This window comes from Pygocentrus nattereri, chromosome 15 (assembly GCF_015220715.1).
Source record: "Pygocentrus nattereri isolate fPygNat1 chromosome 15, fPygNat1.pri, whole genome shotgun sequence".
NCBI classification, from domain to species: Eukaryota; Metazoa; Chordata; class Actinopteri; order Characiformes; family Serrasalmidae; genus Pygocentrus; species Pygocentrus nattereri.
The window spans coordinates 2,697,672-2,720,768 of NC_051225.1; the positions used below are offsets into that span (position 1 = coordinate 2,697,672).

General features: G+C 42.8%; 1 protein-coding gene across 2 annotated transcripts in view; it reads left to right on the plus strand.

The window, feature by feature from the left end:
* Positions 1-358: 358 nt before the first annotated feature.
* The window catches only part of psmd1 (proteasome 26S subunit, non-ATPase 1), a 79,847-nt gene continuing 57,108 nt past the window's right edge, over positions 359-23,097 (plus strand). Inside the window, exons 1-16 of one of the 2 annotated variants that reach the window (XM_017702625.2) lie at positions 359-584; positions 3,080-3,123; positions 3,386-3,459; positions 4,047-4,216; positions 6,282-6,490; positions 8,274-8,417; positions 9,154-9,380; positions 10,416-10,476; positions 10,639-10,764; positions 11,795-11,883; positions 12,006-12,084; positions 12,196-12,369; positions 14,094-14,205; positions 14,369-14,565; positions 15,763-15,858; positions 16,936-17,000. In XM_017702625.2, coding sequence (XP_017558114.1) covers positions 569-584; positions 3,080-3,123; positions 3,386-3,459; positions 4,047-4,216; positions 6,282-6,490; positions 8,274-8,417; positions 9,154-9,380; positions 10,416-10,476; positions 10,639-10,764; positions 11,795-11,883; positions 12,006-12,084; positions 12,196-12,369; positions 14,094-14,205; positions 14,369-14,565; positions 15,763-15,858; positions 16,936-17,000 — 1,883 coding nt within the window. In that variant the 5' untranslated portion in view covers positions 359-568. Of the gene's footprint in view, positions 585-3,079; positions 3,124-3,385; positions 3,460-4,046; positions 4,217-6,281; positions 6,491-8,273; positions 8,418-9,153; positions 9,381-10,415; positions 10,477-10,635; positions 10,765-11,794; positions 11,884-12,005; positions 12,085-12,195; positions 12,370-14,093; positions 14,206-14,368; positions 14,566-15,762; positions 15,859-16,935; positions 17,001-23,097 lie in introns of both variants that reach the window. The other variant, XM_017702623.2, reaches the window with a different exon arrangement.

A 23,097-nucleotide genomic window follows, 5' to 3' on the forward strand; every position in this document is an offset into this window, starting at 1 on the left:
ACTTCCATAGTAACCGCTGCGCAACCATTCCGCGTTTCTTTCATTCGCTGAGTTGCTGCCCCACCACTACTGCTGAGATGTTGTGCAGAAATTTTGAAACACGCGTGGACGTCCCCTTTTAGTCCCGGCTGTAGTGGCTTCAGCTGGCCGCTCTGTGGCGCTGTTTGTTCGCCCATACCCCGGCGTCAAGGGGCTTCCACGCTGACTGCCTGTATGGAAATGCACAAAATGAACGGAATTATAGGAAAGCGTTAAAACATATATACATATTTATACACCGTTATTTGCACACAGGTTTAAACGTGCATGCGCTTGTCATTCATACATGCATATGAGTGAGTGAGGGCGGGAGGGAGCTTCGGGCAGCTTTGCCGGGAGGACCCGAGCTCATTGTGGACGAGGGAGCCGAAGTGCCGCTGGAGCGAAGCGCGTTCGGCGGATTTACTGATTTACTGATTTGTCCTTCTGTGTTTTTCTGATTTGTTTATTTGTTTTAATCGGCGCGGCTCCGCTGATCACACACGGGGATCTGCTTCACTCAGACGGGGTTTGACGCTCGGACTGCAGGATGATCACTTCAGCCGGTGAGCGGGGCTGAGAAACGGGGCTCATTTAGCTGAGTCACACGGACTGGGCTGCCTTAGCTTAGCACGCTAAGCTAAAGCGAGCTGAACTAGGCGACACGGGCTCAGACAGCGCGGGCCAGCGTTCGCTTGGTTTAGGTTAACTCGGGTTATTTTAGTGTGGGCTTTCTGCAGCGTCTTGTTTAAATTCCCAGTTCCACCTTAAATGCTCCGGCGGAACGTAGCTGCCTTCCTGCTGCGCCTTACGCAGCCGCCACGGCATTTAAGGTGGAGCGGGAGATGCGAGCGAGAAGCCAAGATCCAGATTCGTTTTAGAGCCGCATGCTCTGTTTAATATGACTGACTTTTGCGGATAAGTGTTTGGAGACGGACACAAACGACGACTTCTCCCAGTAATTCAACTTAAACGAGAGGACAGTTGGAATAAAGAGGCTTCTTCTCGTTAACGATGAAGGAGGCGACGTTAGCGTAGCCAGTTCGACTCAGACCGGTCCCGACTTTATTCAGCCGTCGTGTGACATTAGAGAGACGTTGTAAGGCATTTCGACACCTGTTATAACGTTTATATGACTTATGGTTATAGACGTCTGGTGTTTTCTTTAAAGCCATGGCCAGTTTTTTTTTAAACCGCAGCCCAGTAGTGACCTGTTTTGGTCAGTTAGCATTAGCTGCCCTTTAGCATCGGCTCGTACTCGGTTGTGGTGATTGTGGTGGGTTAGTGTGTGGACCAACGTGCAAAGTCAGTCGATTGTTTTCTCTCTTATTTATTCTGTTCCGACGGAACCGAACCAGCAGGAAAGGGACTTGGGCCGAACATGGCTAAGCTAAGTTAAACGAGCTCAGCTAACGTGACTCAACTTGGCTAATTAGCTTGTATTCGAGCCATATGTATTTATTTATATGTATGTATGTATAAACACGGGTTTCTTAAATGTCAGTCTAAATAAGAGCCAAATCTTTGCGCTTGATCTTAAAGCTAACTTTAGCGAGTCAAAGTGCTCAGCTTGTGCTAAGCTAATGCTAATATCACAGTTGACCTGTTGGTCAGCAGCTGGACGGATCGTTTCCTCGTGTTTTGGGATGTAGCTGCGTTTGACAGCTCCTTAGCTGAATGGGCTTGTTAAATTAAGATACACTTTATTAGGTACACCTTCCTAGTAAAAGGCTGGACCTCCTTTCGCCTTCAGAACTGTCTTAATTCTTCGTGTCACACTTTCAACAAGGTGTTGGAAACGTTCCTCAGAGATTCTGGTTGGTGATTTGAGTTCCTGTTGTCTTTCTATCATCTGGAACCAGTCTGCCCATTCTCCTCTGACCTCTCACATCAACAAGGCATTTTCGTCCACACAACTGACCGCTCACTGGATGTTTCCTCTTTTTCGGACCGTTCTCTGTAAACCCTAGAGATGGTTGAGCGTGAAAATCCCAGCAGATCAGCAGTTTCTGAAATACTCAGACCAGCCCGTCTGGCACCAACAACCACGCCACGTTCAAAGCCCCTTAAATCCCCTTTCTTCCCCGTTCTGATGCTCGGTCTGCACTTCAGCAAGTTGTCTTGACCACCTCTACAGGCCTAAATGCAGTGAGCTGCAGCCGTGTGATTGGCTGATTAGCTATTTGTGTTAACAAGCAACTGAACATAAAGCACCTGTACCTAATAAAGTGGCCGGTGAGGGTGTATGCCTTCAGCCCACTTCCACTGACCGCTCAGGCTCAAAGTTGGCCTTTTCTCCAAGTCCAGGCTACCTCGTCTACAGAACTAGAGATGGACAACAGATTTAAAGTAGACATCTGATTTAGGTGTAAACAGAGAGATTCAGAGGGTTTGGTGTGAAATGGTTCAGCCGTCTTTACAGTGGTGGTGATAGGAACCAGGGGTCTCCATGACTACAACACAGATATAGACACTTTATTTATATTTACGGCATTTGGCGGACGCTCTTATCCAGAGTGGCTTACAGTTCAATCATTGTGCACAGGAAGGTGAAGGTGGTGTTGGGAGTCTTGCCCAAGGACTCTTATTGGTATAGTGCAGAGTGTTTACCCAGGCGGGGGTTGAACCCCAGTGCACAGCGTAGAAGGCCGAGTTACCCACTACACTAACCAACCACTTCACTGTTCAGAACCACCAGCGAACCTACACGAGTCTTCTGAGCTTTTATACGGAAAATAGTAATGAATCTGAAAAGAGCGTTAAGGCTGTAATACTTGTCACAGCCGTCCTCCAGGCAGTTTGCTCCAAATATATAACCCTACCTGATACAGGTACACTGCGATGATGCATCACATGCAAATCCTGGCTTTTGAAACTTAGAATCAGATCGGTGTTTTTTATTATTATTATTATTATTATTGATTGTGGTCATGAATGGTGATGAATTCACTGATCCAGTATGAGGATCACTAATATTATGTTGTTCTCTAGAAGCCGGTATTGCTGACAACTGTACTCGCAAATGTGTGTTTAATCTCATAACCTGTTGTCGTTTATGCAGCTGGTATCATTTCCCTCCTGGACGAGGATGAACCTCAGCTGAAGGTAAGAGCACTGCACTTTGCAGGAGTGCTGTAACTCTATTAGTTCTAATGTGAAACGAATGTGTTATCAGAGGTCTGGCAGTGCCTATTTGGTGGCTTTTATGTTTCAGATAATGGGTTTTGCATTGTCTGGTGGGAAAAATGGGCCATTTCAGCCATTCTGAAGTTAGATATTTTCATTTTTGTAAGAGTGCATCATGGTTTGATAAGTTGCTTGTGCTTTGCTTCTGTCTTTTGAGCTCAAATCTGTTCTATGTTTGTAGGAGTTTGCACTCCACAAGCTGAACTCCATCGTCAATGACTTCTGGGCTGAGATTTCAGAGTCTGTGGATAAAATGTAAGTAAGCTTTCCATAAGAGTGTTATTATTAATCAACAGCATTGATATAGTGGATAATGATTCTGGGGGGTTCGGTTTGATATTAATGTGCCCTGTATGTGTCCAAGTATCCAGACAGTCCTTGTAATGAGTGTATTTAGCTACTTTGAAGAGCACGGCTCGTATGATATCCCCAGAAAAGCAATGTCCAGTAGAATAAGATGCTCTGGAGCAGCTTTACAAGGTCACCATGCCCAAAGCCAAGTGTGGGCTAGAGGGCTATGAAGCCGTACAGCACTGGGCTGTGGAGCAATGAAGCTGCATTCTCTGGAGTGATGGAGCTCCATCCGATATCTTTGGGAGGGCTAGTTCTCACCTTCCGAGCATTGGTGGTGTCGTGTGATTGGGGTCCAAAACTAGTGGGTGGAATTGGATGCGTCTAAATTAGGAAGGGAACTGGGGATAAAATTGTGATTGTAAATTGTAACTGACTGCTGGAATATTTGGATTGGGAGGTCTCGGGTTCCTGTGCACGTACCTGTATAAACAGCTCTACGTGTGAATGTTTCTCTGGGTGGTTAATTCCATTTTCCTCATTTCTTTCAGTGAGGTCCTGTATGAAGATGAGACGTTCCGTAGCAGAGAGTTCGCCGCCCTGGTGGCCTCAAAAGTATTTTACCACCTTGGTGCTTTTGAAGAGTCCCTGAACTACGCTCTCGGTGCCGGTGATCTTTTCAATGTCACTGATGATTCTGAATATGTGGAGACGATCATTGGTGAGTTTTCTTCATGCATGTAGTTTGGGTTTAACTTTAAGCCTAAAGCTGTGGTCACGATGAACCTTCACCTCGCTGTTTGCTTCTCTGGGGTGGAGGGAAGATCAGATCAGCTTTTCCATCAGGCAGGTTTTTCCTGAGGTTTCTCGAGTTGGAATAGACAAAATAGAAACTATAGTGCCATGTCTGAAGGGCTATAATAGTGCAATAATAGTGCTTTAATAAGATAAGATAATCCTTTATTAGTCCCACAACGGGGAAATCCTCAGTGTTACAGCAGCAAAGGGAGAGCCAAGCACTCAAGAAAAAGAGAATTAACAAGCAAGTAATTAACTTTGGTAAGTACTTAACAGGGTTTTTTACAGCTTGTTGCTTGTTACGATATATAGTGTGTGTGTGTGTGTGTGTGTGTGTATAAATACATAAAACTAAACCTAAAGAAATATATAAACTCTATTTTCCACAAAAAACAATATAAAGAATTGTAAGTAAATAAAAAGCTAGAATATCTACGCTGTAAGGATATTTTGCCTGAAATTCACACGGAAAAATATCCTTATAGTGCAAATATCATATATATTTTTTAATGATAACGTTGATGATAATAGTAGTTATATAGTGTGAAGGCAGCTCTCTTGTTGGGCAGCATTTTAACTGAAAGGGAACCATAGTAGGCATCACATTCAGGACAGCGCTTCAGAGTCATCATACATTATACCTTCACTGCGCTGTTCACATTTTATTACTTTATTATTTTATAATTATTTTATTAGCTTACACTTGCTTCTGACTGTAGAGGACGGCTCTCGCATCCGCAGCTGTTTCACCAACGCTGTTGTGTAAATTTGTATATGAAGATCAGGCTGACTTGAGGAGCCGTATCTGTTTTATACTCGACTCAACACCCCATGTAAATGCAGATGATTGTGGTTACTGGTTTGTAAACCATTTCAGTTCATTCACTGTCCTCATCCACCTTGATGAACCCACTTTATTTCTAACACACAAAGGATAAAAACTGCTTATAATTTTGTAGAACATGCACTCAGAAAAAATGATCGCGCACAATGTGTTAAGCAGTTAATATGCATTTTATTTCATCCCATCGATGAGCTCCTAGTCTGATTTAGCCGTCAACATTCATCTATTACTGATGTGACTGATAAACGCAGCAATGCGAGACGAGCAGAGCAGGCAAAAATAAGCATTGTTGTGGTATTGAAATTTATTATAATATTATAAAACCTTTATTTTCTGAAGTTCTGCGTCGTATTTTCCCTTGTTCAGGGAGAATTCCGCTGTATTTTCCCCGTATACACTGAAAAGTGAGCTGCTTTCAGTCGCTCAGTGCAGTTTTCCCCCGTAACAGGTGAGGAGGTGAACAGTATTGTAGGATTTCCTTCGCCAAGAAGCATGTGGGCGATGTTGCCTTCAGATTTGGTCAAAATAAGGCAGCTGCCCTATGCTGCCTTCCGAATGGAACAGCCTTCGTCTCAGGAGCGCGAATGCTGCCTGCTTGGACAGCTGCCTCTGAAATAGTAGTACGTTTACAACAGCAATTATTTTTATTTAGCTTTTCACAAACTGTATCCAGTTGAAAAAGCTAAAGTATGTTCACTTAGTAGTAAAACATAGTCAGTGCTCATTAAGTACTGATGATATTCATGATATGCTCAGAAAGCATAAAGTGATGCGGTGTATCGTGATGGCAGGATTGTATTGTCATATCGCCCACCCCTAATTTAGTGTGACCATGGCTGAAAGCAAGAGTGCTCAGACTTTATTCTGGGGAAGCCAGATAAAAGTATATAGTGGGTCAAAAAGAAACAAAGATTATGCAAATAGGTCAAGGTCTGTGCTCATATTTATTCATGATATACATTTTCTATGTTGATATCAGATCCTTCCACTTTAGACGGTGTGCTTTGTCACTAGAAGTGCTTCAAAATAGGTTGTAGACAAAAAACGTTTATTCTCTCATTCGACGAGGGGGTGGAGAGTTCAGGGCAGTTCACGGGTGGGCGACCCTGGTTCATCGTCATCCTGTCTTTCTGTTCCCCAACAGCCAAATGTATTGATCATTACACCAAGCTGCGCGTGGAGAACGCAGAGCTGCCGGAGGACGAGGAGAAAAAGAGCATCGATCCTCGTCTGGAGGGCATCGTTAACAAGATGTTCCAGCGCTGCCTTGATGACCACAAGTACAAGCAGGCCATCGGGATAGCTTTGGAGACGAGGCGCCTGGACATCTTTGAGAAGACCATCCTTGAGTCGGTATGTTGCTCCTTAGGCCCGAAACATGCTTTGCACAAAGACGCCAATGCAAGTGACCGCGTTCGGCCAACGCACTGCAAACAATCGGACCTTCTGTACAAACTCGCCGTGTGTTCTTGAGGTAAAAACGCTCAGTACTGAACGGGGAGAGAGGTTTCAAATCAGACCTATTCCAGTCCTCAACGGCTAAACGTGGGCAGTAGAGGAGAGTGAGCTGCTTTACCTCTTCACTTGGATTGGAAATGTGATGGTTAATCATATTTTTATGCCATCTTTGCATGACGCGTAAGTGGTCGTCTGCTACATGACCGCTTGGTCAGACTTGGCTGTCGTTATAGTGGTCCTTGCTCTAACACTGAGTGCAGCTCGTGCTTGCTTTGCGTTATGAGATGCGTCGTGACACATTTTTGAACGCAGCTACATGTGAAATCCTGTCTGCGTAGCTCAAAGTGTCTGAGTTTGCGTCCTTGCGTATGTATGTATGTTTTGGGCCTTGCCTATTGTTTGAAATCTCACCAGGACTTGTCTATGTCTCTGCTGATTATTAAAATGAGCAGTGAATATAAGCAAAAAATTAGTCACCTTGCATTGTTTAAGGCGGTAGTAACTGTAGGTTCCTGCAGATGGCGCTGAACGAGGATGATCAGGCTATAAATACTTGCGGCGTGTGCAACGTGATTCATAGATTGAGAAAAGGTGGCACAGTGTAGTGAGTGTCTTGTTGGAAGTGTGGAAAGTGGGTTGCAATGTAGATGTTAACGATTGGCAGAAAAGAGTGTTTGCAAGGCCACAGTGTGAAGGAAGTAGCTGAATTTGCAGGTGTATTGAGGTGTATGGTCATACGGGTCGACCAGAAGTGGCAAAAATCCCAGCCTGCAGGAAATCCTCGTCAGAACTGACGGCCGTAGAGCTGCATGCCGTGGACGTATGGAGCACAGTACCGTGCAAGGGGCCTTTGCTAACTTCTGCTCGGTTTCAGTGGGTGAGGGGACAAAAACTGGACTGTTCGTGGACTAGAAACATGTTACCTGGTCAGGTTAATCTTTTATTTACTAATCTGCCTTTATGTGAATGATCGTGTTCATCGTAGACCTCAGAAAGCCTTCAGGGAGGGATGAGTGCGAGGAGTGGTTTCAAGCTGGAGGAGCTCTGATCTTTTGGGGTGGTTTAATTCCACAGAAGTGGATCCTTTGGTTGAGGTAACAGTAAATCTGAAACCTCTTGAAAATCTGTGGGACCTGGAACAACGCCAGGGAGGGCGTCCACGAAATCTGGCCAAACTGCACGTTTCTATGATGCATGAACATTTGATGTTGCCTACATCTGCAAATTTGTCCCATCCATGTCGATTTGAATTGCAGCTGTTATTCAATATTTTACACGCTATTAGGTACGTGTCACTCATGGATGAGTCATTGTCAGCATCACAGTGTTTAGTCTGTACTAAAAACCAAACTGTTGGAATTTATTTTGTTTATGACCATATAAAATGTTACCAATCAGCATTATGTACTTCTAACCAGGTGCTAAATAAGTTGTTATTATTATTATTATTATTATTATTATTATTATTATTATTGTAATGTTTATACTGGCTGATTTCTAACATCCATACAAAGATTCGCTGACATGTTGTACCATCTTTTGTTTGCTTACTTGGTCTTTATTTAGTGTAATTCCGTTTATTTGCATTCTTGTTTTGTGACCATTCATATAATGAATTTGATGTTTTCTGAGCACAGCTGCAGCGAATCACATCAGCTCTCTCCCCTTTTCTTCACAGAACGATGTCAGTGGGCTGCTGGCCTACAGCCTGAAGATCTGCATGACGCTAATGCAGAATAAAAAGTTCCGTAACGAGGTTCTCAGAGTCCTCGTCAAGCTCTACATGAACCTGGAGAAGCCTGACTTCATCAACGTTTGCCAGGTGAGGATGTCGGCGTGGATATTAAAGGAGTCCGTTTTCCCCTTTAGCCCAGTTGTAGTCAGTCAGCCAAGACCAGTTTGGTGCTGTTTCTTTGCACTGGAGCTCTGAGGCTAATGTAGCTCGTAAGTAGTGCAAGCTTCTGCCCCACCAGTTGGAGATACTGAACTCCACACAGCTGGATTGTGACTTCGGACACTGTTTTCTATGAACATGGACAAAGGCCTGAATTTAATTTCTACTGTTGTCCTTTTTTATAAATCTTTTTTTCACTGTTCGCTTATTATCCAAATGTTAAGATTAAGATTAAATGACCCTTATTAGTCCCACAACGGGGAAATTTCACCTCCGCATTTAACCCATCTGGGCAGTAAAACACCACATACACACTAGAGGGCAGTGAGCACACTTGCCCGGAGCGGTGGGCAGCCCAATCCGCAGCGCCCGGGGAGCAGTTGGGGGTTAGGTGTCTTGCTCAAGGACACCTCAGTCATGTGCTGTCGGCTCTGGGGATCGAACCGGTGATCTTCCGGTCACGAGGCTGGATCCCTAACCTCCAGCCCACGACTGCCCCTGTTTTTTGATTGTATAAAACTACATGTTTCCTCATCCAAGTTTTAGCTTTATTTGTGTCATGATCTCTGAGGAGTTTGTCATCTAGAGTGAGCGCCACAACAAAAAGACAGAATTCTGTGAGAAACCGCCGTTAAGTTTGTTTTGTTTTTTTGTCCTGTTGTAGTGCCTGATCTTCCTGGATGATCCCCAAGCAGTGAGTGATATCCTGGAGAAGCTGGTGAAGGAGGATAACCTCCTGATGGCGTATCAGATTTGCTTTGACCTGTACGAAAGCGCTAGCCAACAGTTCCTGTCTTCAGTCATCCAGAACCTGCGCACTGTCGGTACTCCGATCCCTGCCGTCCCAGGGTCCACCAACACCGGCACTGTGCCAACTCAGGATAAAGACAGGTGGGCACAGGACGGGAAACTGCTCTCAATGGTTGAAACTAGTCTTCTGTCAGAGTTGTGGGAGGGGAATCTCTCTCACACACACACACACACACACACACACACACACACACGGATGTTGTCACAAAACAGCTTTACAGAATTTCGGAAAAGACAAAGTTTCAACAGGACTGTAAGAATGTACAGAAACCCCCCGGTGGGCAAGCCAGGGGCAACAGTGGCAAGGAAAAACTCCCTCAGACCTGAGGAAGAAACCTTGGGAGGAACCAGGCTCACCAGGGGGGACCCGTCCTCCTCTGGTCAGACTACCTACAAGTGATTATAACCTAATCACTGTGCCTTTTTCTGAAAAGCTTTTAAATCCTAGGTTCTGTGTGGAGACTGACTTACTTCTTTAATAAGCATAGTGTAGATTTTAAGCATAACTGTTGGAAAGAGGTTGTGATTGGCTGATTCATCTAGTGTTTACTCATCATGGCAACAGTTCGTTTGAACAATATTACAATAAAATAATTGCAATAAGATGTTAAAGTTAAGATTGTTGCACCTTCTACCTACAAACCGCTGACAACTTGTATTGCATTAATCCAGGATGTGCGAACTCTGGTGATGGTAGTATAGTACACCACCTTTCACTTGTTGGAGGCTTGTGGCAGGGCAGCATGGCTAAACCTTTAACTTTGGCCTCATAGTTTCTTGCATATTATGTAAGGACCTCCTGCTCAGGCTCTGGAACTACATCCCCTGTTTGTGAGTCTAGTTTTGGCAGCTAATTTTAACACCATGATTTGATTCATATTTGCACACCTGGCACACCTGGTAGCTTTGGCACTCTCGTTTATTTCCTGATTACTTTGTCTCGTATTGCTAATGGACAGTGTGGTTAGGTGTGTTTTTAAAGCCACATTGCAGGCGGTTTGGCTGTATAAGTAATGTTAAATGTGTAGATTCCTTTCTGATTAGGATCGACTCACTTTAGAGAACGACAGCAGTGTTTTCTCCTGTTTGCTCACACTGTGGATGTTGTTATTTCAGTGATGCCATGGAGACAGATGACAAGGCTGGCAGTTCCCCTGCTGGAAAAGCGGCAGATGGGGTAATTATGTCTGGAACACTTTATACTTTGGCTTTCAAGGCTTGTGACACAGCTGAAGCTGTTGATTACGATTTAAAAATGTGTGTAAAACTGTGACAGTTGCATGTTTTTACAATCAGGTTCTAATTATTATCCATTCTAACGTTCCTGTTTCAAAAGAAGGACGAGCCAAAGGACCAGAACTCAAAAATGATCAAGATTCTCAGCGGCGAAATGGCCATCGAGCTACATCTACAGTTCCTCATTCGAAACAACAACACAGACCTAATGATCCTCAAAAACACAAAGGTGAAAGATTAAGTTCCTTGTAACTGATTGCAGGACTTAATTATGTGTGATATGATATGATACTGCTCAGTTTCTTATATTCTCTAATGCAATAAATAATGTAGCGCTTAGGAAAGTTTTATTATTAAGCTGTTGAGTTAAAATACCTGTGTTCGATCGGGGGAGCTCAGTCATCAATGATCAATCAATCAAGAATGGTCTGTTTGTAGCAAAAGTGAGTGTGGATCTAAATAGGAGTGCACAATATATCATTTGTGAACGTAACTCTGTTTACGTGCAAAGATTTTTGCCGATCCCATTGAAAATATTTCAGTTATAGATTAAGACTGAGGGGTTTATTCTTACTCTACAGAACAATCTGATGGAAAATCTGTTTACATGCTCACGACAAGTAATCCAATCTAAAATTATGCATATCGAACTGCTTAGAGTAGACGTTACCATGACAGCGAGCATCATGAGGTCCACTCAGAGTGAGATGAGCAGCAGTGAGCAGTGATTGAGTTTTTAACTGCTTTAAAATGACGTCAGACTCAGGAAAACGTCCCTCACACGTCCTTATTAAAGAAGGCCGAGAGGAAGACGTCGTGGTCTGAGACGCATAAGCTGGACGTCCTCCCACCGCCGTCTTTTAAAGATCAGAGCATGAACTTCGTCTCCTCTGCAGACCAGTTTCTGCTCCGCCGTGTTGAACGGTATAAACTCTCACTGTGACGCGACGCACATGCAGAACGGACTGAAACTTTCCGATAGGGAATGTAATCAGATGCAGACGCTTACACGGATATTATTCCTCAATTTAAGATTATTTACAGGAATACCCACCTTGTTCGATCTGAAAAACTATTCTATTGGTCAGAGCTATTAGTCAGATTATCAGGCTGCGTGTAAACGAGGCACCTGTCAAGATATTGGCAAATATAACACAACAAAGCCTCTAAAAACCTCTAATCGCTCATTTTTGCTGTATGATGGGAGTGTTATTAGCTGGAGGAGCAGTACTAATATTTGCAGCGTTTTGTGTTTTCAGGATGCAGTACGAAATTCAGTATGCCACACAGCAACGGTCATAGCAAACTCCTTCATGCACACGGGAACCACAAGTGACCAGTTTCTCAGGTAATGCTGCCTTTTAACAGTAGTTTGTTTGGCTCTTTTTAATATGTTTTATGTTTTATTTGAGTAAACGTTCATCCCGAAGGCAGCCAAAGTAAAATAAAAATGTTTTAATTTCCTTACAGAGAAAATCTGGAATGGCTTGCGAGAGCCACAAACTGGGCGAAGTTCACAGCGACAGCAAGTCTTGGTGTCATTCATAAGGTAAGCAGTTTTTTTCAGTTTAATTGCTTTTTGTTTTTATGCCAGAATGATTTGCTTGTTGCATCCCTGCAAACCTCAAGGTAATTGGCGCGTTTTTTATGCTCTTTCTAGGGTCATGAAAAAGAAGCCCTGCAGTTAATGGCCACTTACCTGCCGAAAGACACCTCACCTGGCTCAGCCTACCAGGAAGGAGGTGGTCTTTATGCTCTCGGGCTGATCCATGCCAACCACGGAGGGGACATCATTGATTATCTCCTCAGTCAACTGAAAAACGCAAGCAATGACGTCAGTGTCCCGTCTGCTTTTACAAGAACTACATTTACACGCACACAGTGCACGTTTTTGCTTGATCTACAAAACTAGATCAAAGCAAGACTTTTACAACAGTCGTTTAAAAGTCTAATCTGTTTATAGTCGTGTTTACATGCGCGCCCTCATACTGCTGTGTTTATCTGCGCATCCCATTTTTCCATCCGTTTAAATATCCCCTGATGCCTGTCTCTGATAAAAGGGGGCATCTCTTCCTTCCCATAATAGTGCAAACCCTTCTGTTGCCTCTGAAGTTATGAAACATTAATGTATTGAGCAAAATGACCGATCGGTTCTTTGAGGTCTGACTATTAAACGTGGTGCAGAAATCCACACATGGGTCAGATTTCAGTTTCACTCGCAGTCATTCTGTTAAAATTGAATTATTAATATTTTAATAAGCTTTTTTTCCCTCTCAGAATATCTGTCTGTGTTAAATTAGTGCTGGGTTACTGATAAAATTCAGTAACACTATCTTGGGTTTTTAAGTGCATCACAATCATATTCAGGTAAATGTAAAGTTTAACATTAAAGTTAATGAACATCTTAATTGCCCTTTTTTATGGATTTTGAGTTAGTTAAATGTGCACAAATTTAAATGATCCTTATCTGTGAAATATATTGCTAAACTCATCACTAACAGAAATGCGGGTATGTAATATCGTGGTATCCTGGCACAGATGATATTTTGCGTAAAAATCTAATTTTATGTCGCTGAAAGTGAACAGTGCTCGTGTGTGGAGGCCAGCATTCAAACCAGAATGTTTCTCTGACACTTTGTTAGCCCCTTTTACCCTGTTCTTCAGTGGTTAGGACCCCCATGGACCCTCACAGAGCAGGGACTATTTGAGTGGTGCATCATTCTCAGCCCAACAGTGACACTGACGTGGTGGTGGTGTGTTAGTGTGTGTTGTGCTGGTACGAGTGGATCAGGCTCAGCAGTGCTGCTGGAGTTTTTATACACTGTGTCCACTCCCTGTCCACTCTATTAGACACTCCTACCTCGTCGGTCCACCTTGTAGATGTAAAGTCAGAGACGACAGCTCATCTGCTGCTGCACAGTTTGTGTTGGTCGTCCTCTAGACCTTCATCAGTGGTCACAGGACGCTGCCCGCAGGACGCTGCCCACAGGACGCTGCCCACAGGGCGCTGTTGGCTGGGTATTTTTGGTTGGTGGACGATTCTCAGTCCAGCAGCGACCCTGAGGTGTTTAAAAACTCCAGCAGTACTGCTGTCTGATCCACTCAGACCAGCACAACACACACTAACACACCACCACCACGTCAGTGTCACTGCAGTGCTGAGAATGACCCACCACCCAAACAGTACCTGCTCTGTGAGGGTCCATGGGGGTCCTGACCACTGAAGAACAGGGTAACAGAGTATCAGAGAAACAGATGGACTACAGTCTGTAACTGTAGAACTACAGAGTGCAGCTATACAGTAAGTGGAGCTGATAAAGTGGACAGTGAGTGTAGAAACGAGGAGGTGGTCAGCATGTCTGTTGTATGTTTCTAGTATTTTAAAGATGGGCCCTGTTAATGTTTATAATGTCGATCTTTAGACTGCTCCCTTTGTTTTCGCTCTAGTTCTAGTTTGTGTTGATTTATGTTTGTGATCACATCATGATTGTATGTCAGTGTGAATGTAAACAAAGTTATTGTTGTTTGAAGTTAAAGTCCTTTTGCCTTCTGTTGCAGATTGTCCGTCACGGTGGTGCACTTGGTCTTGGACTAGCTGCCCTTGGCACTGCCCGACAAGATGTGTATGATCTGCTCAAATCAAACCTCTACCAGGATGATGCAGTTACAGGCAAGTGACTTAGTTTGGTGAATGAAAAGTAAACATAATTGTAATTAAATGGTATAACGGCGTCAGCAATGCGTCCAGTTAATCCTCACTCGGAACTCCTTTAGGTGCTAATCGGTCAGTGTGCGTGTTGTTTTGATCACATTATATTGGTTTGTGTGTACAGGAGAGGCTGCTGGGCTGGCTCTTGGTCTGGTCATGCTGGGCTCCAAGTCCGCTCAGGCTATCGAGGACATGGTGGGTTACGCCCAGGAGACCCAACATGAGAAGATCCTGCGCGGACTGGCGGTGGGCATCGCGCTGGTCATGTATGGCAGGATGGAGGAGGCGGATGCTCTGATTGAGAGCCTGTGCAGGGATAAAGTGAGCACCTTTTATTTATTTATTTATATATTTTGCTCCAAAGTGCTTATCTGTGTAATGATCCCACATTGTGTTAAAGGGAGAGGCTAAACTGTTGTAGACAGAAAATGCAGATATATGTAAATGTGTTTTTCCTGACATCACAGAAGCAGTGACTTAAAACTGGAGTGTTTCTGCAGCTTAGTTTCCATATGTGGGAAGTATTGACTGGGAAGCGAATGGCATGTTTTGAAACCGTGTTACACAGAGTCTACATCAGACTCCTCAGCCAGGAAGACTTTCCCCCATGATATAGGCCCTTTAACACTAATCTCTGTTGTTCAGAGTTTTTTTTTTTTACAGTGAGTTTTTAATCTGATTTTAGTATTTTATTTCCTCTCTCTGTGAAAGCAAGGCTTTATGTAGTCAGCTCCACTGACCATATAGGAGCACTTTGTAGTTCTACAATTACAGACTAGTGTCCATCTGTTTCTCTGATACTTTGTTAGCCTGTTCTTCAGTGGTCAGGACCTCCACAGGGCCAAAGACATCCAGCCAGCAGCGTCCTGTGACCACTGATGAAGGACTAGAGGATGACTAACAAACTGCAGCAGCAGATGAGCTGTTGTCTCTGACTTTACATCTACAAGGTGGACCATCGAGATAAGAGTGTCTAGAGTGGACAGTGAGTGGACACGGTGTTTAAAAACTCCAGCAGCACTGATGTGCCTGATCCACTCGTACCAGCACAACACACACTAACACACCACCACCACATCAGTGGTCCATGGCCACTGAAGATCAGGGTAAAAGGCTAATAAAGTATGCAGAGAAACAGATGGAACTACAGAACTACAACGTAGAGCTGGTGAAATGGACAGTGAGTGTAGATACAAGGTTGTTGCATCTAATGAAGTGGCCAGTCGGGTGTATAGATATCCCAAGTCGTCGGAATTGGCTCAGTCCTCCTACCTGCTTGAACTATTCCCGTACTGTTCAGTGTTTATTGGTAAATACAGATGTTTCCAGCTCTTGCCTTGACTGGCTCTCTCTCTCTGTCCTGCTGTCCATTTCTTGGTATCCATGTCTTCAGCCTGAAAGGCAGTTTGACTGCTCAGAATTCACCAGGCACTGCTTCCGCTTAGTGGCACTGATTATGTAGCCTGTGCTTGGCATTGTCTGCACACTGAAGCTCTGTTCTGTTTCACTGCCCTTCAGGATCCTATTCTCCGTCGCTCAGGAATGTACACAGTGGGCATGGCGTACTGCGGCTCTGGGAACAACAAGGCCATCCGACGCCTGCTGCATGTGGCCGTAAGTCTTCCCCTCACATTCTCGTGCTAGCCAGACACATACTTAAGTGTTAACAGAATCCCCTTTAACGAGACTCGAGTCATGTCCTCCTTATTGATTACTTTACGTTTTGATTACATTACTTTGTGTGAGTAATGTAATAATTATAAAGAAAAATAATCCGGTTTTGTAGAGTTCCTCTGGCGAGGGAGCTGGATAAGATTGAACAAATCAGTTCTCGTTTATTGTGCTAAAAATCTACATCTAAGCTGACTGAAGACCAGTGAGAGGTTATGTACTGTGGAGGAATGTGTTTACCTGTAGGTGGCAGCCTTTTCATGCTCATTCAGATGTTTGTAGAGCGATTCCCTGTGTTGGCTGATGTTTTATTTACTGTGTGTGTGTGTGTGTGTATATGATATATATATATATATATATATATATATATATATATATATATATATATATATATATATATATATAAAAATCATATACACACACATATATAAAAAATGAGAGAGAGAGATAAAACTGAGTGTTCCATTAGATAAAACAGACACTGAACTACAGAGCCATGCCACTTAGTAAGGTGTTGGAATGAGAGAATGCTTCACTACGTTGTGACCATGTGTCAGGATCTTGTACCCACACCTTACTAAGTCATGGCCACAAACAATTTTTATTTATACAGGATGTCACCAGCGGGCTCCTTACTCAACAGACTCTCAGTAACATGTCAAAAACATACAGTACATCTCCAAGATAATTACTTCAGTCAATTCAGATGCTGCCCTACTGCTACTCCACTCACACGCATTAATATACTTCCACATATATATATATATATATATATATATATATATATATATATATATATATATATATATATATATATATATATATAATAAATTTGTGTGTGTATTTTGTTGGATAACAAGCTTCCTGATTCACCACAAACTCATCAGGAACAGCTCATTTGCATAAATTTGCCAAAAATGATATATTGTGCAGCCCAGCTTTCTTTTAGTATTCAAATTCATCCTCATTTTATTACAGTGCTTCAGTTCTGTGTGAATGACACTTTCTGTCGTTTAACAGGTGAGTGATGTGAATGATGACGTGCGTAGAGCAGCTGTCGAGTCTATTGGCTTCATCATGTTCAGGTATGTGTTTACTGACGCTCCTCACCGTTTCCTGTCTAATAAATGCTCGTGGAAACCGCTGTCGGTGATCAGAGCTGCATCTGTGTGCAGCCTGCTGAAGGTTTTTCTCAAGTCACTTAAGTTTAGGCATTTGTGACTTTTTGGGTTTTTGTTATCAGTAATCAAATCACGACATCAGACTTGATGATTTATCGTCGTTACTTCTCGTTTTAATTGATGAATCTTCTGAAAAGGTTCCTGGAACTAAAGTTCTGGTCTCCGAGCCAACAGTAAACCAAATCTGAATGGCGCAGCTTTGAACTTTTTCCAAAATATGTTAGCAACCAAGACGGGAACCTTTCCTGTTACGCTGCTTCTGTTTTCTAATTCCTTCCACTGTTGTGGTTGATGGTTAAAATGTCCTTTGAAGCTGCTGCAATTGTACGTGAGATTTCGTGACCCCCTTCAGGCCGAAATAGTACGAATTCTTATTTTAGACGAGTTCTGATTGTTTGGCTCCTATTTGGACAACCCCTGTCTGTCAGCGTTGTCCCAGAACCTTTTCCCAGCTAAGCTTGATTAATCTGCCTGCACTTGTATACACAAAGGCAAGATTCCATCCATTCTTCTGGAATATTTTCCAAATGTGTTTGGAGTATCTTTTCAAATGGATGTTGCTAGTGGTTGGCTTCACCCGCCCTCCCTCACATTAATACCTCCAAAAGAAACACTGGGATTGATCCCTTCCGCCCAGACTTTTAATGAAGATGGCTTTTCCGTGCTTTGTTGTTAGTGGGTCTGCGCCCACCATCGTTTGCTTCGCAGTGTCTAACCAGCATGTCAGTATTTTTGAGACTGGATGTCGTTTTTTTTTTCCCCCCTTTACAAGTGAAGTCGGTGGAAACTTCAGCCGTCTTTTCTGAAGTGCTGGCTTTTCTTAACTTATGTGATCTGATTGATTCCAAGCCTTGGGGTGTTTCTGCTGCGACTGTATGGCTTGGGCTGAACGGTTTGTTTTGGATTTGGACTGCCACGCTGTCAAAGCGCTTGGAGTTTAGATGTGTAAACGGCTTGTACTGGGCGATTCATCATCTATACTGGTACACACCACGTCTAGGCAAAGGGTGTCCAGATTCTTGTTGAGATAGAGGGGTAGGGCGAAGTGTTAGGGCTTCCAGACGCTCCAAACAGAGGTTTTTCCAGAGACTCACTCCGAATAGAGTATTATGAGGTGGAAACAAAGAAAAACCGGCAGGATGACCGTGCACGCGACCAAAGAAGCCCACAAATTTAAGTATTTTCTCAGTTAAAATGACACTAACCATTGCATTGTCCTAGTTTAATGTCGTTTCAGTGCATTATGGTCCTTCTGCCATAACAAGCATAAAAAAGCTCTAGTAGTAGCTCATGTTTCAGTAGCAAGCTAGCTAAATTTCCTGTTCCACCTTAAATGGTGGTGCAGTTGCATTCTGGCGCCTCAGGCTTGAGAACAGCTGGACGACTTAAGGTGGAACGGGAAAATTCGAACAAGAATCTGGAGAATCTCTGACTTCAGCTTCATATCCCTGAAGAATTAGGGGGGAGGTGGTAATAAATAACTGCCCCTTCTTTGAAGGCGTATGATCCCTAAATGTAACCAGCAGTGAGGAGCTGAACTTTCCCCTCCTCTGCTGTCCCTGCAGACGGGCAGGGTCGCCTACAGAGCGGCGCTAGTAGCCGTTAATGAAGTGATGCTCTGTTATTAGAGGGGCTCATTTCAGAGGGAAGATCTCAACCACTGCCCTGTAGCTCAGGAACTAGGGGTTAGAGTGACACTTGAAAACAAGGGGTAGGGGTAGAGATAAGAAATGGGACTGGGCCTGTCTGTCTAAAGGTTTGTGAACACCTGCTCATTCTGAGCTTGCAGGTGTTAATAGGGAGTTTATCCCTCTTGGGTGCAGTATCAGCATCAACTCTTCTGGAGTTGACTGCTTTGTCTCGAGAGCTTGTCTTACCGACTCCAAGGTCATATCCAGTGCCAAGCATGGGCTAGAAGGGTATAAAGCCCCCCAGCATTAGACTGTGGAGCTGTGGCACTACTTTGTCTGGAGTGATGAAGCTTCATCCACTACCTTTGGGATGAGTTGCAGTGATCCAGAACTGACCATCCAACATTTGAGAAGAAACGCTGGTGTCTACAATCCTTGGGACGTGTGTTTACTGTGATATTTACATTGAATTATCACAGTTTTTGCCGTATTTTTAGTGATATATGCTCTAAAACATTAAATAACATACTCCTGTTACCTGTTTTAACACTTTTTGTGTCATCGTTTTCTGATTTTAACACATTCTGTGGAAAAGTGTCCCAAAATGTGTTATTTGTAAGTGTGCACAGAAATATTTCAAAGCTTTTTGTGTTACGAATAACTCAAAGCTCCAACCGAACACACTGATGGGTCTACGTAGAGAGTATTGTAGGGGTGTGTCTGTTACCTTGAGGTTTGATTTTAGTTTTACTCTACTTTTATGCGCTTGATGCATGACATCCAGGATCTGACGGACATCACACTTTCCCTGGGTGCTTCAGATTGTTTTGAAAGGACAGTTTAAATCAAAGAGTTGTGCTGTCTGTCTGGTTAACCTTCACAGTGCTGTATACGGTTCCCTTTGGAGGAATTTTAAGAGAAAAAGAATACAGCCAAGTCAAAACGAGCTGTATGAGGTTTGTAAGATGTTCTTTTGGACAAGCAGCACCCAGTATGTATATTTATCAGTATGACACTATGAGCAGCTGTCCAACGAAGACCTTTGTCAGTTTTGGTAATCAGAATATGTTTAAATTCATAACAATTGTCTGACCTCTTTATAACAGCCGGCTTTCGTGTTTGAACCCTGTTTTACTTTTGGTGTGTTTTGATTTGAAGGCCGTCTAACTCGGGACAGAAGACTTTCACTTCACTTTAAGGGCTCCTGTGTTGATACAATAGCATTTGCTTTGTTAAATGTCTTTGAGGTTCTGCAGGGAGCCTTTTTCCAAGTAGTCCTGGTCCACCTGACTTGATTAAACAGGAACGCGAAGAAAAATCTGTGAGCGCTCACTTCATGTGAACCTTTTTATTTGTTTGTTTTGTTTATTTTTATTCTGTCTTTTTTCCTTTGTGTCTCCCATCACTACCTACCACTATTCCTACACTGTCCAGGCCGTTAAGGATGACCTGAACAAGATTAAGAACCCTCGTTTTCAGTGTTCATTCAGTATTTATTGCCTTCTTCTCTTGCAGTTTATTTCAGTTCTTGTCTTTTGTTTGCTTAACAAAAAGTTTTGTTTTTGTACCAGCAATTTTTATAAGTTTGGCCTGGCCTGCTTCTCAGTGTAGGCAAACTGAGCCCTCATTTGGGGGTAAGAGGATTCTTTTAACTGCTGGTTGTTTTGTTAACCGTCAGTTGTGGCAGAACGTTTTAAATACCAATGTGAAATCCACACTTTTGGCTTTAATTTGGTGTTGCTGTACTGGATAATAACACTGGCCAGTGCCCTAGAAATACGTCACGTAGTCCAGTTTTAACCCATGAGGTTTACACAGCAATGAGAACGCAGCTAAAGTGAGTTGTACGCAACACCAGCAGGTCTTAACTGCACGTTAGACGTCTGTGTAGGTTAGTTACTTAGCAGTTCCAGTGAGATGCATTAGGCTTGCACTGTAGAACTCTGATCATGTGAAAACTGATATACGTTGGTCATAAATGTTCAAGTATTGCTTTTAAAATACATTTAAATACTTCATTCAATGCTTATGCCCCTTTGTAGAGGGCCTTATGATGGGTTTATAGCTTGACTGGTACATTTTGTTATGAACCAAATTCTCTTCTGGACCTCATGCCCTGCCTTTTAACTCTTACATTGTACATTTACATTACATTGTTTACATTGCAGCCTTGAGCAGATACTCTTATCCAGAGCTGCTTACAGAAGTGCTTTGTACATACACAGTACACAAAGACTAAGACTTTTCAGTGCATAGTTGGTGTTATTGTATTTCAAAGTGCACATGTCTAGTACTTTAACCTAGAGATGCACTAGAACGGTCAGAGCAGTTACTAAATCAGCTTCTTATCATGTTAAGAATATCATGATCAGAGATGATCTGATCTGGTCTAAAGAAATTCACCCATGCATTTATTTCCAGCAGGATTGATCACTGTAATGGTCTCCTGTACTGGACTACCAAAAAGACAATAAAAGAGTTTCAGCTGGTTCTGAAAGCAGCTGCCAGAGTCTCACTAGGAGTAAATCCTTACTGTCTGTTCCAGAATACACTAAGATACTGTTACTGGTCTATAAATCGTTCAGTGCTGCAGGAGCAGCGTATTTATCTAATCTGCTGCAGCGATATGAGCCGAGCTGAACTCTCAGATCATTAGGAACGGGTCAGCTCAGTTTAAACACTGTTGGCGTTTCTAGACCCTTGTCATCTGTAAAGTCGCTCTTAGATTTTTAATGATCCCAATTAGATTTTAATGATTTTCTTTTTTAAATCTTGTTTTAATCATGTTTTAATTTGTTTTTTCACCCGTCTGTACTTTCTGATTTGTAAAGCACTTTAAATGACCGCAGCATGTGAAAGGTGCTGATATCTGATATTTTTTGTCTGTTGAGAAGTTGAGACTTAAGATATCTGGATTAGCATCTAAGCCACTTATCCTCCTGGGTCATGGGGGTGTTTCGGCCTATCTTGGCGCTCGTTGGCCAGAACACAGGAAATGCCCTGGGCAGGTCACCAATCCATCAAAGGGGAAATGGATATGCGTTAAGGGATAGTATGTGAACTTTGTGTTGATTGTTCAGAATTATTACAGTTCTGATATTTTAATCTAGTAGCCCGGTGTCCCTCAAACGTTCAGTTGTTCTGGAATATAATAAACATTATTAAATGACCGTTTGAAATATTGGTCAGATGTACGGTTATGATTCCGATGTTGTCGTTTAGCTCTGCTTCAGCACTGTTTGTAGCTTTGCAGTCGAATGCATCTTTAAATTATTGTGGACACTTTTGTTTGTAGGATCTCACTTCCGAATTTAATTTATTCCATTAAGAATAAAGATTAATACTTAAGTGGCATAAATCTAACTATGGAATTTGCTGTTTTGCATTGACCAGAAGCAGCACATGTGCTGCTCTTCTCCAGGAGTGAATTTACCCTTCAGGTATCCATGAAGTGTTCTGGGCCAAGTGCAGGAACTGGGCAAACTATTTAAAGCCCTAAAAAGGCCATACGATATTCACATGATCAATTGGCTGTGAGCTAAAGCCCGTGTAAATCCTTCCTGTGTTTAGAGAGCCTCCAGAGCTGTAACAATTCACTGGTGTCTTGTCCTTTTAGTCCTGTAGCTTGCCTGGGCTTGGGATGTTATAGATATACACTATGGCAATATTCCTCCATCGGGCTTCTGTTTAGGGAAGACGGCAAGCCTCAGTCTGTAGTTGCAGAAAGATCACAATTCATAATATACAGATGCAAAGACCTCCTATAACATCGTTTTTGTGTGCTTACCAATGTTAAGTCTGATGTTTTAATATGCCAGGTGTATAACCCCATTTCCGAAAAAATTGGGAAACTGCAGAATATAAATAAAAATAGGATGCAATGATATGCAAATCATGTAAACCATGTTTTTAAAATGCTACAAACAATTGGAACTGAGTGGTTTTTTAGCCTGGAAGACACCGTGCCCATGATTTCCCCAAAAAATTTCAAACGTTGATTTGGACACTTTTCCACTTCACCTCAGTCCATTTTAAATGAGTTCAGGCCCAGAGAAGGTGGCAGCGTTTCTGGGTCCTGTTTATATTTGGTTTCTTCTTTGTGTTTTAGAGGTTTAACAGCGTTTGTGGATGCAGTGATGAACTGCCCAAAGATCACGGCCAGCTGATACTGGTTTTCAACCTCGTCCCTCACAGACAGAGATTTCTCCAGATTCTCTGAGTCTTTAATGATATTCTGCACCGTAGACGATGAAAAGCAGAAGCTCTTTGCTGTTTTATGTTGAGATCTTTCTTCTTGAGTTGTTTCTCTATTTGATGGTGCAGTCTTTCACAGAGTGGTGACCCCTCCTCCTCTTTACTTCTGAAAGACT